This window comes from Mercenaria mercenaria, chromosome 15, assembly GCF_021730395.1.
Source record: "Mercenaria mercenaria strain notata chromosome 15, MADL_Memer_1, whole genome shotgun sequence".
Lineage (NCBI taxonomy): Eukaryota > Metazoa > Mollusca > Bivalvia > Venerida > Veneridae > Mercenaria > Mercenaria mercenaria.
In genome coordinates this window covers 10,069,323-10,087,835 of record NC_069375.1, presented here as the reverse complement: position 1 = coordinate 10,087,835, position 18,513 = coordinate 10,069,323, and the positions used below count along the sequence as shown (strand labels likewise).

The 18,513-nt window shown below is 34.7% G+C and overlaps 1 protein-coding gene across 1 annotated transcript; it reads left to right on the top strand.

Annotated features, from left to right (window-relative positions):
* Positions 1–5,730: 5,730 nt before the first annotated feature.
* On the top strand, positions 5,731–18,270 carry LOC123546410 (uncharacterized). The gene is made up of 4 exons (XM_053524049.1): positions 5,731–5,828; positions 6,526–7,432; positions 17,442–17,617; positions 17,968–18,270. Exons 1-4 carry the CDS (start codon positions 5,769–5,771, stop codon positions 18,268–18,270), a joined length of 1,446 nt encoding a protein of 481 aa, XP_053380024.1. The 5' UTR covers positions 5,731–5,768.
* The last annotated feature ends 243 nt before the right edge of the window (positions 18,271–18,513 follow it).

Here is an 18,513-nt window from a genome sequence, read left to right as displayed (position 1 = left end):
GATATGTGTTCTCGGAGTATGAGGGGTATATAATTAATTCAATTCAATTCAATTTATTTGCATTATATGGCCTCCGGCCCAAATACAATATATACAACATGAGATAAACATAATGCAGGAGGTTATGACATAAACAGCTGGACGGCATAGTCAATGTTAAACCATGATGACGTATTATAGTTAACAATACATATCAGAATTCATATTTAACTGAACATTTCTAAATATTTGTCCCTCTCTTTAAAAGAGTAGTAAAGATACATGGCAACTTTTCTAATTAAATTCACATTTTCGTCTGACATCAAAGAATAAAACTTTTCTAGGGTTGGATATTGACAATAATACATAGGTAGATATTTTTTACGAATATCAGCATATAAAGGGCATGATAACATGAAATGATATTCATCTTCCAGTACAGTTTCACAGTACAGACATACTCGGTATTCTCTAGATATGTTATAATGTCTACCTTTTTCTATCATTAAACAATGCGAAGAGCTACGGAATCGTGCCATACAATTTCTAAATTTCTCAACATCTATTGCAATAATATATTTTTCAACTCCAAAACAGTATTTATAGTTACAATAGTATTGCAGTTTAATATTGTCTCTACACCTTGACTGCCAGTTTTGTATGAACTGGTCTTTTAAAGTTTGAACGTACTGAACTAGAAATAACCTTGGGTTTGCAACATTTTGTGTTTCCCATACATATCCAAACCCATTGCTGTATAAATTACGCTTAACATCAGTAACCCAATTTTCATACCCTATATTGTCATAATACATAAGCATTTCATAACACAATCTTGTATATCTATCTTTAGGAAGATTTAGTAATCTTAACCAATATTTAATACATCGTTTTGAAGCATATATGTGCATAGGATATCTTCCTGTATCCCCAAGTACAGCATCATTACATGCAGAGTTATATACATTCAAAAATCGTTTGCAAGCATATACCTGTACTGTTTCTATGCATTGTGGGTGTTTTAAACCCCAAAGTTCAGAACCATATAACATAATAGATGCAATTTTCGAATCAAACACTTTAAAAAACGTTTTATATGGCAGACAAGATAAATGTTGAAGAGAACTAAAAATGTACATAAGTACCTTCTTCGCTTTCACAGACATGGCTTCTGCCATTTTATACATTGATAATCTGTTTGTAAAGAACATACCGACATAAGTAAAACCATTGACAATTTCAAGCTGTTTGCCATTATATAACCATTTTTCTCTTCTCGCCAACCTTCCACCTCGTTTAAATACAAGTACTTTTGATTTCGTGATGTTTACAATTAATTTACTCCTTAAACAAAACTGATATAAAACATTTAATTGTTTTTGTAAGCCAACAACAGTATCAGAAATCAAAGCAATATCATCAGCAAACATAAGCAAAAAAATTTCAACAATATCTGGAAATAACGGAATCCCTCTGATGTTATCTTCACATAACATTGAATAAAGTTCATTTATGAACATTGCAAATAAAACGGGGCTCAGACTACAGCCCTGACGTAAACCAACCGGACATGTAAATATGTCTGACACACCCTCGTTGGTTCTTACACATGCTTTGACTGAAGAATAAATGCCCTGTATTGACTTATATAAGTGACCCTTTACACAATTTCGTTTTAATATATCATACAAAATCGACCGATCGACTGAATCAAAGGCTTTTTGAAAGTCTATGAAAGCTACATATACAGGTTTCCCTTTCATACTTAAGTATTTATTAACAATGGAATATAAAATAAAAGCATTATCAACTGTAGTATAGCCCGCTCTAAAACCTGCTTGGGATTCCGAAAGTTTGTTATAAGTCTCAACATAAAAGGTAAGTCTTTTAGTAATTATTGATATATACACTTTACTAAAAACATCTAGTAATGCTATACCCCTGTAATTATCAGGGTTGCTATAACTGCCCTTTTTGTGTAGTGGTATAATGAATTCACCTCTAGAAAACAATCTATTAAAAAGTTTACATATAAATGGCAACAATACATGTACGCCATACACCAACTGATGGGGTACAAGACTACCTCCAGACGCTTTATTTATATTCAACGCTTTAACACTATGTAATATCTCTTCATTAGTAATCTCAGAGTTAAAAATTAACTGTTCTATATCATCAAAATTTGTAACTATATCAAAAGTGACACATACATTGTCACATACATGGTTATTTTCTACAGTATTCGAAAATAAATTACTGAAATGATCATACCATTTCTCCAATGATATAATATAATCTGATTTAGGCTTATTTAATACCCGTTTGATTTCATTCCAGAATATACAGGTATACACGAGTATATATATATATATAAGAAAAACATCCAATGGGTTTCACTTTTAATATGTATCATCTAGTTTTGATTCTTCCTTTCAAGTTCAGAGTTTTGACGGGATAGAGTCGCAGATGTACATAAATCTGGATTTTTTAGAAATACCTAGCAAGTCTCAAATATCGTTACACATATACATTTCTTTGTAAAAAGATAAAAAGAAAACTTGATGTTTAGTGACGTAGATTACCCGTACCTGTATGGAATCACGCAAGAAAGAAAATAATTTGTAAGCATTTAACTATTTTCAAATCATCCAGTCTGTAACGGTATGGTTTTGTAAATACGTAAACTTCATGTGTGTAACCTTGTGTTACTACAAGTATCTGTCTGACATTATTAAAAGACCTGTTTGGCTCACTTCGCATAACAATGGAGCATTGTCGCAAAATGGTCGCATACCGTTCAGTCTAACGTACTGTAAGCTAATCATAGGTTTCTCGTTTTTATGTGTTAACAGTATCAAAATCAGGTCATTATGAATGTTATTTTACATTAAAATAAAATGTTCTTGTTTATGACAAAAATAATGGAAAAAAAAATATAATTTTACATAATAGCATTAAAAGAATGAATTACATCTCAAAAATGTTCAATAATATATAAGGAATCGTCGTAGTACTGAACACCAGCCAGCCATGTGATAAGCCACTACGCAACCACTGCACCATAGTATGCTGTTACAACAGAACAACAGAACAAATCTTTTATTTTTTAGGCTTGAGTTTACACTCCTCATCCTTAATAGACAAAAATATTACATATCAAGATCACACATATGCATGTATATAAATAACAAATATCTATGCAATATAAACAATTAGTTAAACGAGAGTGACGTTATGATTATTAAAGAACAACATCAGTTATGGGCATAGTCCGCCTTTTGCGTCTATCAAAGTGTACCAACAATCATGATAGCAAAAACTTTATATATTGTAAAATGGACTCGCAATTGTAATTCATTCATACACGAGTCTGAATGTTGTTATTTAAAGAAGACATTACAATATGTTACTCCTTATTATTAAGGCACAGTTGATAAAGCAAGCTAAATTATTCAAGATCTACACATTCTTTGATGAAAACAATTCAACAAGTTTCAATACACTAGGACGATCAAAATAATAATTATCAATATATCGTTTTTCACACATTTTTTATACTTTTTAAACTTAATAAAGAAAAGCAACTCACGCTGATTTCCCTAATCGGTAGACAAGTCTAGAAATTGAACTCTCTGAAAAAAAGTCAAAATTAAACTATAACGCGTGCTAGCCTAATATTAAAAGACAATAAAGTGAAACAAGATCTGCCAATATCATAACATTGATCAAGCCAAGCCTTTGAAAATGAACTACCGTCCATATTTAAACAAATACTTACAAAACGTGGTGAAATGATTTTGTCGGTATAACGGGATAAAATCAATTAATGGTAACAGTTTTGTCAAAGAAATAACTACTACAGGGTCATGAAGAATGTCTGAATGCGACCCTCTCCTGGCGGCTTTGCACCTCTGCATATGGTGGTACATACGGTTCGTTTCACATTTTACATTTTACTCCATTCATGTGTCAGCTATACGTTTTGACCAATATGTTATTTATGTTTGATACATCCTTAGTGCAACTGACTTTACTTGGTACTCTTAATGCATGTATAAGATATTTGTAAAATGTTTGACAGGGTGTCATATTGTACTGTATAACTTTTAAAATATGTACAACGTATGGTATCATACCGTGAACTTATAATATAACAACATATGTTACATTTGTGAACGTCTATTCTCCTTTGCGATTATATGAGCCGTGCCATGAGAAAACCAACATAGTGGCTTTGCGACCAGCATGGATCCAGACCAGCCTGCGCATCCGCGCAGTCTGGTCAGGATCCATGCTGTTCGCTTTCAAAGCCTTTTGCATTTAGAAACGTTTAGCGAACAGATGATCTGACAGACTGCGCGGATACGCGCTGTGAACTCATGCTTCGCAAAGCCACTATTTGGTTTTCTCTTGCCGGTCAATATTGTGATTAAATTTTGCTATATGTTTCTTTTCTTTTTTTTCTTTACTTAAAGAGTGTATGTGTGTATCACGTGACCATGAAATAATTATATATAAAATTGTATGTATGTAACGAAATACTATATAAGTTACTGAAATAAATTTATGTTCTATTCATGATTATAACGGCTTTCAAGAATTGTATTTCAGTAAAGGTGTTTTTTTTAATAAAACAATAATTCAGAGATAGATTTGTGAGATAAAAGTGTGCACGACTTTTCATGTTTTGGTTAATAATGTCTAAGAAATGCAACTCTGTTGTCTAAAACATAACCATTTCTTGTTTAGATATCGTATACATTATTAAAGAAAAAAATAGTTTTAAATTTATTAACATTATCATAAGTTGAATCTCGATCGAATCCTGAGGCCATACATGTAGTTTCCCGTGGAAATACGATGGCATTATGCAATATTCGAAATTGAAGATCTCATTTTAGATAACGTTGAGTAGGTTATAATTATTTATTTTTTCATTTGATAAATTATCTGTTTAAATGTATGTGAATGTGGTATTTTAAGATTTAAGGACGTTTATAAGGTAAGTTTATCATATTTACTTTTAAAGTTACATATAGAGGATATTTGTTTGCTTTGAGTGAATATGGAATATTATATCTCACTGAAAAGTGAGAAAATTTCAAATATTTTCATGAGCGCCTAGCGCAAGTGAAAATGTGAAAATTTTCTCATTTTGAGGTGAGATATTCTATATTCACGAGAGAGAGAGAGAGAGAGAGAGAGAGAGAGAGCTACATTTTTCATAATTAAATGTCATGCAGTAACAGTTGATTTTTCAACAAAACTGCCAGTTTTTTAGTGAAAGCACATATTTATGCTGTGTTTATCTTGAAAGTAGCAGTTCATTTTATTTGCTGAGCTATTGAAACAGGTAAGTATCGACATATAGCTGGATATACATTGCGTAAAGTTGTCTATATTGACAAAAAATATAATGACTAAATCAATGACAATTTGATAATTTGATGTCAATTGTTTTCTCTTGAAATCCATCCATGGAGTAAATGGTTCTACACAAGTGTCCGCGGATGTCTATCGTCCCGAGAGCACCTGGTTACTTTCTCCGTTGTCAACGTGTGTTTGTATGAATTCAAACCAAACACAATCAAACAAACCCGTGGACCAACCTAGCAATATCACTACAAAACTATTGCACTTCATTCAAGGAAAAGACAATGCAACAATGCACGTGTCTTAAACATGCTTACCACTAAAATATACATTATTCCTCATCCACCTGTATTTCCCTCTAAAACGCACGTTTCTGTTTTACAGACCAAAACGTCAGCCACGTGTAAACGGTAATGATGCCTATCCTAACAAACGACGTGTTCATGACGAGTATCCGGTCTCAACCTCAATACGTAAGAATATGCTTCATTTAATTAATTCGAAATTTGGAATCGTATACTCAGTGTATATCACCAAATCTTAGCTATGTCATATGTATTTATTTTTAAGTTTGGTTCAACATGATTAAGCATATTATACTGTATTTCTTCCTTTCATATTGACATTATCTATAGAAATATGTACAAATTAGGACGGTCAAGTATGCTTAAAAACCAGCTCTTCAAATTTGCAATACTCTAGAAAAATTACGACATTCCTAGTAAAGATCTTGAAAATTTGTTGTTGAAGATGTCTACATTTTTGCATCGAAATTGAACAGAATCCGGTTATAGAAATGTTTGATGTTTAATTTTGAAATCTTACGAAATATTTACATTTGAATGTTTTTTAAGCAAAATGAGATACGCTGTTTAAAAGTTATTTTTCAGGATCAGGCGGCAAATGACGTACGTATCTTTTTTTTCTTAATATAGCTGAAATTTACATTGAAATGTATTTTGATAATAAATGAACTGATGTATTTCTATCAGGTGTATCCCTTGATTTCATTGAAATATCAACATCAAAATGAATTTAGAATAAGCAATCCACGAACCGTTATTATTACGGAATTAATCAAATTTTATTTAAAATTATGTTATTGACTAAATTCAAATTGTCATTTAAGTTCAAAGTAATAAAAAGGGAAAAATCTTTTTTTTTTTCCAGGCTGACAGGATAACCACTGTTAGAACAATGAAACTTACAGTTCTCTGCGCAATTATCTACATATTATTTTACAACTTGATTAGCCACAGGGTTTATGAAAGTTTAATAGTTACACCTCCAATTTCATCTATCAGAAATCTGTATCTAAAACTCGACAATAATAGTTTTAACAAAACTAGACAAGACAAGACAAACGAAGAACATCCAAATTTAGAAAATGTGAAGTCTGTTATTTCATTAAAAAACAAAAAGCCGCCAAGAAAACCGTCTCATGTGGAGGAAGCTACATGGGTGGAAGATAACAAACAACAAATAAAAGAGCATTGTATCAAAATAAAACATCAAAGGGTATACATTTATTCAGCTATTGTTCACCAAACCGATTTAGCAGACTTTTCGAACACGAAAGGGTTAAAACCTAAAAATTTAATAGCATTAAACGGCTGGAAGCATGCGTCTAGTGACCAAAATCTGAGGTGTTGTTACATGCATGAGGATTACAAGACAATTAGCTCCGCTGATACACTCGGGAAAACCGTGCATTATGACAAGGTCGATCTCAAGGACGTGCAATACAGGTGTCCTCGAACGATGGACAGTTCAAAACGAATTATTGGTGTAACATTGACTCGTTACAATGCATCATGTCCTACACATAAAAATCATTATATCAGACCAGTAGTTATTGACAAAAAGAAGAAGCTAAAGATAGGAGTGTGCACTAAAATAAGCTACGGAACGATTAAAGCTGGTCCACTAGTAGAATGGTTTGAGGCCATGAGATTTCTCGGTGTTGATAAAATAATTTCTTACAACTCAAACCTTAGCCCGGAAACACAGAAGATATTCGACTATTACAGTGCAATAGGTTTTCTCGAAAATCACCCTTTTGAATTTCCAGAAAAAGGTAATGTGCTAAATACATATATTTATTACTAATTATATCATAATATCAATTCAAATGTATGCTGTGTTATAGATACTTTTTTCTAGTTAAGTCAATATAGAAACTCTTGCCTCGCATATAGGATCAAAACACTTCTCTACATTATCTATTTTACATTTGTGAAAACAATCAATGAAATACTGAAATTCCGTGTTTATTATCAGGTTATCTAAGGGTAAAAGGTAAATTTTATTTACCGTCGCTTTGTGAAACAATTAACATAAGCTCTGTAGAGCTTTTGATCGACCCTATTTTAAGAACAGTTAAAACCAATTTTACAGCTGGGTCGACTGAGGCAAGTGCCTTGCCCAAGGACACACCGCAATGGGAGTAGCCAGGATTCGAACCAGGGTTCTTCACCTCCGGATTCAAGCGTCTTAGCCCTCTCGATCAGTGCGTCTATAGTGAACATATTAGGGATTTTTTTTCATTTAAAGATGTATTTTGTCCGTGCGTACTCATTATTTTCACAGAGGGATGGCTTAATAAAACAAGAAATCAGTCTGGATAATAGCTGAAATAGTGGCGTATATGTATGAAATTACACAGTTTAAAATCTTTAGAGAGCAATTACGGAAGTTGTTTAGGGTCGCGACCTATCCTACATGTTTACTATAGTTTTCAAGGACAGGAGTATAATAATAAGATTATGTTAAGATATAAGAAATTCAGCCTCGTCACGCCAGTGTGATCAATGCATGCTACATCAAAGACAGTGTAAGTATATATCTTACTATGAGCCAGAAGGGGTTTTACTCCCCCCCCCCCCCCCCCACCCCCCAGGGGGAATTTTGTGGACCATATTTTTTTGAAACCCCAATGCGTGGCGAACAATTTGGCATAAAGTTTGCAACTGGCGAGTGGGGCTTTTCTCCGTAACCACGCTTTAAAATACGTTACACACAAAACTTATATATTTTTTTTATCAATTGCTAAAGAAAATTGTACCATTATGAAAGAAAATCATTTTAAGTTTTCATGTGTTGTTTAAAAGTGTATACTAGAAGCTACAATTTTATAAAATTTTGTTGTCTAAAATGTAATGTTAAAGTAAAAAATATTGGAAAAAGATACGTTACCTTACAAAACGAAACATTTCTGGTATAAAGTTTTTATTGCAAATTCAGATGACCAGGTAATCAAAAAATGAAGTTGTCATTAAAAAGTTCAACATTCAGCAAGAAAAATGATATATAGATTGCCAATATAAGTCAAGAGAAAGTTGATTTTTAGCGATTCTGAAAATGTAACGCCATTCTTCCAAAATATGCTATTTTTCAATCATACATAATTCATAATTGTTTTCTCAAAAATGTACATTTCACTATTATATTAACACTCTTTAATTACATATTATACAGCCATTTATATATTTATCAACAAGCCTCTAACTTGTAAGACATGTTACACCGAATACTACGTTACACTTTACGTTACCAAACATACAAATTATAGTTATTATCTTCAGTTTCTTTTAGATATACTTGATCACTTGAAAATAACAAAATTACTATTCAATTTTGTATTTAGCAGTATAGTTATGAATTGAAAACTTTAGGTTTAACTTAAAACATACGTATTAAAGTATCAAACTAAGTTACAATTTACGTTACCGAACACATAATATATACTTACTATTTTCTGTTACTTTAAATGTACTTTATCGTTTAAAAATAGCAAATTTACCAAATCGAAATATGTTTTAACATAGCTTTGCAATTTAGCTTTAACCACATGTATCTAAAAAAATACGTTACAATATACGTTACCCAATATACAAACTATACATTTTCACGTATTCTGTAATGTTAAAACATAAAAAAATATTTCTTTCATAAACATATTTTGCATTCAACTTTAAACTCGTACAATTAAGAATCAAACAAAGGAACTAGAACCGATCAAAACTACAGTATGCACACAGACTTCTTTTAAACATTTAATATAACTGTTACTGTTATGAATGTGAGTAGATTCAATTCATTCATCAATAAACACTTCATCTAATGCGTTTTCAAGCTCAAATGTATCCTCTTCATCTGACTCATCTGTTATTTCATCATTCCATTGCGTACAGAGAATGTCTGCTAGTTCACTGGGTACAATGTCACCATCAGTCCACATGTACTCAATTCCTTCGGTACCAAGTTTCCATCCAATCTTTTCAACATCGGGTGTTTGAGGATACCTTTCATGGGCGTGTACCCAAACATACACTGGTAATTTGCACGTTTGGTGTGCATTTTTAATGATTTTTCGCATGGAGGCAGCAAACTCATGTCTATACTTTTGCAGGAGCTCAGCGTATTACCTTTGATGTCACTTTTCTTACAGAAAATATCAAAGCGAAGCTTGTTTACATCTGTATATGTTGGCCTACCATACATGTGACATACAAAATGTTCTATTTCCAACATCAACTCATCTGTGCACTCGGTGTTTTTGCCCAACTTAGCAAAGGTGGGAAGATACTCTTTATGCTTCTCCAGTAGCTTCACTGGCCCAACTTTTCCTCTTCTCACAAAGGCGCTTACTGTATCGCAGCCAGTAAAGCAGTGAATTGCCGGTAACACTGCACAGAAATCCGCTCCTTTAGCTTTTACAATCTTTTCCACGTCAATGAGTCGGCGTTTATTTCCAGTGCCAGTGTCAAAAAGAACAGAACAGCCAATCTGCAACCAGTACTTGACCAGAAGCACAAGGACGTCGGTGTCTGGGGACCGTACAACGATAGTTTCTGCATCAGTTTCTTTGATGTGTAGGCAGTGGAGAATTATTCTAGTATCTGCTTCTTCTTGTGAAGAAAACAGAGATTCTTCGGGAAGAACCTCCACTGTCTCACCGTTATGGCTTGTTAGTTGGAAGCACATTTTACCAAGAACGAAGTAAACCAAACGATCTTTGAGTTTTTCCGCATATTTGTTGGAAGACCACTGTTCAAAAAGCAATTTCAGCAGCTGAGTCTTGTTGTCATTGTTGGACATGAAACTCTTCCAGTCCCTGGGTGTTTTGGTCTTTGCGCCGGATAGCAAAAATGTTGGTGAAGTACCCCTACGGCTTCTTTCCACCGATTTAATCGATGATTCGTTGTATGTATCGGTGACGAAATCCACTCGACCTGACTTTGGAAGTTGATCAAAGACCATCTGAGCTACTTCTTCGAAGGTGTTGGGCACCGAAACAATACTTTGGAGTACAGCATTGCCATCGAGTACATGTGCAACGTTATGATCTGGACGAACTGTTGTTGGTTCAATGCCGGTTTCAATGTGATGATGCAACTTTGCTTTGTTGGTTTTCACTGGCATACCATCAGCTGTAGCCAAAGACCAAGAAACTGAGCCTAGTGGATAGGACAGAGTTCGCTCCAGATCAAAGTCATTCTGGACCGCAAGGAGGACTAGTTGGGCAAATATATTGCGTTCAGCCTTAATTTGAGCAAGCCTGTTGTTAGATCCTTTGATAGTTTTGCTTACTTCAGATGTAGCAAATGTCTTCAACTTGTTACGCTTGATAGGGTCATGGAACGATACTTTCTTGTCTACCAGGCGATCACTAATAAAGCATTCCATAGCCGTGCGTCCAATATCGGTGGCCTGAAGGAGGTTATCAGCTGCATCAGGTTTAGCTGGTACACCAGAAGACAGACAGTACAATTCGTTAAGGTTTGAGTCCACATCGGACGGATTTGTGAAGTTGCAAACAGAATCAAGCACCTTCTGAACTAATAGTTCACTGTCGTGAAGTTGTGATGGTTGCAGCTCTTTGTGAACAGAAGATTCTTCAGAAGCAATATCTGTGGTTTGCAACACCGCTTCAACATATTGTGCCCTGAAATGACGTGTTGTTGACCAACGGTAGTAAGCAGAGTAATTCCTACTAAATCCAATGATGCCACCCTGGCATTTTGCGTGTCTGTTTATCGTCTGTTCTATTGTTATGTCAACTGGATTTCTTGATTTGGGTACAGATGACCTACTGACACTGATTCCATTGCTTTCAAGAAGTTCGGTTGCACCTGGGTGTGACATCTTCAGATTCATAAGAGTCATGAGATATGCGGGTACATACCTTGCATAATTGTGATGGTCGAAGGCAAAGTACAATGGGCACAGATTATATAGCGCTGCTATGTGAAGCTGCAAGTCATTTTCTTTGGTAGCTCGTATCAGTGTCAAGATCATATGGATAATGTCTATGTACTTCATCCAGAACTGTGCTGTCTTACCAAGCTGGCCCGTTCTGATAGACTCCTTGAACGTATTTAGACTTTCAAAGTATTCAAGTACATCATTTGCATTGGCTACCTTCATCAATTTGTCACAGTCAGGATCCTTGGCGAGATCAAGCAGGTTAGTCATTGTCTCTTCACAGAGCATTTCTGTCTGTGGATGTTGTTCTTCAAATCGCTTCAACAATAATCGTTCAAGTCCCTCCATAGCTAGCTTGTGCACGCGTAATGCACGATTGTAGTGCTTTCCCGACATTACCTTTTCAAGAGATCCACTGGCGCAAATCCCAGACTCAATCACGATCTCGGCAAATCCACTGCCTTTTAACATTTTCCCAGTGTGTTAAAGAGAGAACACACTGTGTGAAACACGCCCATCCTTACTATCACTTTGTTATACCGCTCTGTAAACTGCCAACAAAGAGAATACGCCTTCCTTGCAACAGCTAAGTCAAACGTGACTATTGTGTATTTTTGGCCCACTTCTTGGCTGGCAATGATTGAGGTTTCCAGAACATGTTGGATGGTGGACACTTCATTTATTGATGCATTGAGAGGTGGCATGTACTCGACGGTTGTTTGGACACTTTCCGTCACAACAGCTGTTTTTGAAAGCCATCCGGTGATAGTAGGTACAGTTTGATACTCAAATGAACTGCCCAGTACCCTGCAAAGTAGCCAAATAACTGTATTCAAATCGGCTAGTTTGGGGTTATACTCGGGTTCCGTCCTCTGCGTTTCCAAAGATGGCTCAACTTTGGGTTTTGCGTAGCAGGGTCTAATATACAATTCCTTGGGTTTGACTGTTCTCTCTCCTGACTTAGGGACTTGATATGGCTCTACATCCGTTTTAACGGATATATCTGCAACCTCTTGTAGGACAATTCCATGCGTGGAATGTGTTGTTCCAGCACCAGATGGGGTTTCTTCATTACGATCAAAGTTGTCCCAACAAAAGTGTATAATCGCGTTGTTTTCGGTGGCTATACTAGGTGGTAGTGCGGTTGGGGAATTGATGACGGCGTTACACATAGCGGTTTCTAGTTCCATGGTCCTTGTGTATGACTGTGCGTGACCAAACCGGTTTAGAATCGTTATCAGTTCAGCATTCCCAGTTAGATGCTGTACGGTCATTGGCAAGAGGACGTGTTTCGGCATTAACCATTCTCCATTACTGATTGCATAGCATACATCTTCTGCAAAGGATTTCGCATATCTTTGCACCTTCGTGCTCACACATTTTGACACATCAGGCTTTGCAGAAATCAAATGGATGAAGAAGTTTACAAGTTCTTCTGGAGGATGCCGTTCTCCCGATATTAACCAGTTCGCAGATGGGGGCCATGGCATTGTTGTTGAGTTTTGGCGGCATTCTAGAACGTATCTTCGAAGAATCATCGCACTTTCTGCTAGTCGCCGTTCATCAGATGCAGCTAGCTCAAAAGCTTTTTCAACCGCACTTCCCTCTACACCAGCTCCATACACAAGTTCTGAAGTTGTGTTTGAGGATTTAGGCTGCCAGAATCGAATCTTATCTTGAAAATACTTTGATAATTTATCTTTGAGTTTGTATGTTTTATAATTTTCATTGTACTCTGATGGATGGTGTTCAAGAATATAACCAAGGTATCTTTCCTTTAGCATGAAGAGTCGTTCAACATTGTGACCAATTACAATGTGTTCTTCAATATAGTTACAGATAAACTTAAATGCTGTATTGTGCACATCTTGTAGGATACTTGAATCTGAACCTTCATGGCTTTCATGACGTGCACAAGACCGTGTGTAACTCCTACGGCAAGCATTGTGATACATGGCTTCCCGTGCAACTAAGTCCTGTCCGTTAACTTTACAAAGCAATTGCTGATCAGACTTTTCACTTGCAGCTACTTTTATCGAGTCCTCGGCACATTTAGTAACACACTTAGTTAATTTCTGTTTACAGCCTTTAATTTTGATAACATTTTTGTCACAGAAAATGCATTTGTCCGCTGGAAACAGTACAATGCTGCCAGAATCGTCTAAAGAGTTACGCCTGCGTTTAGATGCACTAGAAGGAGTCTCACTAAAGCTGTCAGTTGAATGCTCTCTCTTTGGCACATGGCTTAAATTTGTAAATATCTGGTAGCATCGTTTGTGCCTGCCATGCTTTTCAACATCATAGTTTTCTGGTAGATTACGTGATAAATGTTCAAATCTGTACTTAGATGATGAATTGTAACTCAGTCTAGTTTTTGCTACATCTTGAAGCTTTCGAAAACCCTTTTCAGTCAGTAATTGTACTTCTTCATTCACAGTACTTTGAAAATGAATTATACACTGCTTTTCACTGTCATTTAAATGTTGGCTACTTTTCAGTTTAGATGGTTGTTTCAGCTGAACTAGTTTTTCCATGGCGGCAGTAGGTATTCAAGTCTGAAAACAATCAGAAATTAAAAATGATTATATATCCAGGTACTAGTGCATATCCGACTACTATTACACTTTTGAAATTTTTTTAAATGGGTACACCTACATAAACATTCTTCTTTCATTTATGAGAACATGTATCTGTGAATTTAGCTAAAACATTATATTCTTATGAATGTGGCAACATAAACACTCAGTTGTCATCAGACACTACATGCAAATATTGTATAAGTAAATGTTTCTCTTTATGAAGACAACATAAACACCTTTCGTTTTGTTTTGATGAAATGCTCATAAACAACAGATTATTAACAGTTCAAAGTATTCAAACAATTAAATATCTTACCTGAAAATGTCGCCAAAATGGGAAAAAGTTGAAGTATTGTCATATTGCAGACAGTAAATTAATGGCGTAATTTAAACAAAGGGAAGTAACTGTGGAAAAGAAAATTATTTAACTGAAAGCTAAATTGTACTGAAAATTAAAAAACAACAAAATGCAACAAATTAAAATGTTTTATTGATATATAGGACATGACATAACATTTCAAGTTAAAGGCAGCTTATTATGTTATGACGCAGGCATCCGTCTGTCTGTCCGTACATCTGTTAGCAATTTCGTGTCCACTGTGTAACTCTTGAACCCTTTGAAGGATTTCAAAGAAACTTTACAAAAATGTTCACCACATCGAGACAACGTGCATGCAGACCACATACTTTGGATACTTCACTTCAAGGGTTAAAGGTCATACCTTCTAGCGTACATTGCTCCGCATTGCGCTGCTCATGTTTGTAGTTATTATAATTATGATATGCAGTCATACTGGTACATGCATAGAGCGATATATATGTTTAATATATTTAAATAATATTGTCAAATAAATTATAAAACCTATATACATTTATTTAATAATGTTGTTTATGACTGTTAATGTGAATTTACCTTCCAATTTATCAAAGTCCTTACCACGCGTTACCAAAATTTTAATAGAAAACGAAACAAGAAATTAACAAAAATAGTAATATTTAAGAAAGGTAACGTATTATATACAACGTTTTGGACCAAGTAACTTTGGGGTAGTTGTATTATAACCATATTAATTACTGAGCTGTGTATTAGTCATTATCATTATTTTATAGCTTACAAAAATCATATATGTTGATATATTTATGAATTTTCTAGTAATTTCAAACATAATAACGTAAGTTACGGATATTACATCACATCTGTCTACCTGAAATAATATGTAAAAATGATAATTTCAATTTAAAATACATTAACATCTGTAAATGTCTTATTTATTTCAATTAATTGAACAACTTGCATTTTTATAATATTGTATTAGCATAAATGGTGATTTAATTGATAATTTGCATGGTAACGTATTTCAAACCTCCGTTACACGTTAAAGCCCCAACAGAAACTTGCAAACTTTTGTCTGTGAATGGCAACTACTGTAAGGTTTAAGAAAATCATAGTGTAGAAAATTCCCCCTGGGGGGGGGGGGGGGGGGGAGCAGGGTCAATTGTCAGCTCAAGGTCTATCTATAGTATTGAGAGAATTTATACGAACTAAATCACCACCACAATATAATAATGATAATAATAACATGTATGGCAAGATAGCAGATATGTAAATACAGGTTTAACAAGTGTTTCAGTAACTGTTAGATATCGGTTATTTAAGAAATAATAAGTTCCCAAACGTGGTTTATCGTAGATAATAATAATAACATGTATGGCAAGATAGCAGATATGTAAATACAAGTTTAACAATTGTTTCAGTAACTGTTAGATATCGGTTATTTAAGAAATAATAAGTTCCCAAACGTGGTTTATCGTACGGCCTTCGTGATATATTTTTACGCATAAGAACGAAAAACTCGGGTTATTCTATGATAAATCACACTTGGGAACTTATTATTTCGATTCTAACACGACATACTAGTATCAACAGTGTTAGAAAGAAATAGTAACTACTTTTTACGACCGCGCTACGCACCTGGATCAGATGACGTCATTGCACGCGAGTGGTATATTGTAGAATAACCCGAGATAGATTTTGCTCAACATGTATGTAGGTTATTTGCTGGTCGTGTTAGAATATATTAGAGACAGTCTGGATAACCAAAACATGTGTACTAACTATTTAGACATGTATATCATTGCAGATTTAATTCTTGCTTTTTAAAAGCTCTAAAAGGAAATAGATAAGGGTAGATTTCTCGGATGACATACGTTGCGAGATTTCGAGTAATTTTACTATTTTACTTAATAAATAATTGGCAAAATTTGACATATCTTGGATGATGCCATAAATACTTTCTGATAAACTGTATTCTTAGCATTCACAGTATATACTAGAATACTTGATGTCCCAATGGTTTGCCGTGAGTTTTGTTTTTCGCGACCACTCACTGTCCTTCCTCACATTAATTTTAATTTTAATCCATCTTCTGGGAACTGAGTAAAACATGATTTTGACATACATTATTTCGATTCTAATATGCCCTTAATCTATCTAATATTTGTCGACCATATTGTCGTATATTTCGCATGAACTTAGAAAAACAATCATTTTTATATCTACATTATAGTTCCTTTCCATTTGTAAACAAGGTTACATTATAAATTGCACACCTTTTTTGGGGCATTTAACATTCAAATCGGCTTCAGGCCAATTTTGTCACCAGACGGAACAACTGCGACGTCATCTACGGAACGTTATCCCTGACTATAACCGTACGTCGCCGTCAAAACTGCGACCCGTTATCACTATGCAGCGTTGTTGTATCTTTGGCGCCTTTCCGTTTGCTGTTCATACAAACTGATCGTCACAGTAATAGAGCGGATGTAAATATTTGAAATTATTTACAATTTCTGATGGTCATTAGTAAGAATAAAGTCGTACAATGAGAGTCCACTGTCAAGTTTACTGTACACATGACACAAGGTCTTCTACACATAGAGCAAAAACTAGCAATCGATATATCAAAAGAGTCATAAAGTAGTTAAAATCTTTGATACATGATTTAATCGCAGAGTACATACCTAAGTATTTATCGGCTAGGCCTATATCAGTATTAAGTACGTTATTAAAGATTTTACAATGTAAACAAACCATTACATACCAATATTTGTATTTCAAATAGCTTACAGCCACGTGTCCTTCAGCGATTTCCACTGTACCAAGAATTTATATAGGCATACAGAAGCAATGCATCTCAGCCGTTTTGCGAGAGTCAACCATTAGTAAACTCTGTTGTTTCCTTTGCAAAGATGTTGTTTTTTTCCGAAAACAAAGTTTAGAATAAATATTTATTTCAACAGACAAATATCCCCGGGAAATTGGCGAGAAATCATTTCAAGCATGGGCGGATGAACAGATTGTCGTCGGCGATTGTCGGCTGAGACTCGAAGCATTTAAGTATGCAGTTTTTCTAGATAAAGATGAAATACTTCTACCGAAATTGCCAATAATGGAGAACGCACTGAGGACCTATTTCGTAAGAAAACTTAAATACTATGTTTAGTTTCCTTTTTTTTTCTTTCTCTTTTACGCATATTCTGCAGAATTCCAGTCAAGGACTGTTAGAAATATCAAAATTTATAGTTCAGATGAGTTTGGATAATACATGCACGTGTCTGTCTGAATGTTATGGGTAGATACAATATAGTTAGCTATATATTTTTGCAACGTTTCTTATTGTTGTTGAATACTTGTACATTGCATGTATAACACCAATATTGTCTCACATATCATACATTACCTCACTGGGCTGTCTTTCAGACCCGCAAGCGCAACAGATTACACCCTTATATTCCCATGTTACTTGTTTTATTTCATTGCTTACAGGATATGCTGGACGACGACATCGTCGGCCAGAATTACTTCTCGGAAATACATTTAACAGACTGGCAACCGTCTAATCCGACCCATCCACTCTTTATAGGCAAATACACAGTCAAATCAGCACCAGTCGAGAATTCTGTGAAATACATGTTTAAGCCACCTTTCTTCTTGACCGGAGGATGCAAGGCTCACAAGTGCTTAATGCTTAACGGAACGCGGTATTATTATTTATTTTATTTTTCGATGGGACATTTAATTATTTTTAACGTGTTTAATAGTTCCATTGCTCGTTTATTTAAAAAATAAGTTAACGTCTACGGTGGACATGTTCAGTTTATTATCTTTATAAATGTTTCACGGTTCACTGTAGGTACCCGTGACATACCGAGGAAACCTTACCTGGCACACGGCAGGTACCGTAACTTAACTGTAATCAATAGATCATGTATTTAATGGATTTATTGAGCCAAAGAAATAGTTTATTTTATGACATAATAATATAAACATTATTCTCATTAATAAGTCATCGAAACGCTTATATAATATATC

Excerpts from the sequence above, each read along its gene's own strand:
- LOC123546410 (XM_053524049.1), top strand. The coding sequence starts at position 5,769 with ATGATGCCTATCCTAACAAACGACGTGTTCATGACGAGTATCCGGTCT. Across the intron at positions 7,433-17,441 it reads TTTTGAATTTCCAGAAAAAG|ACAAATATCCCCGGGAAATT; the intron begins GTAATGTGCTAA and ends TTATTTCAACAG. Across the intron at positions 17,618-17,967 it reads ACGCACTGAGGACCTATTTC|GATATGCTGGACGACGACAT; the intron begins GTAAGAAAACTT and ends CATTGCTTACAG.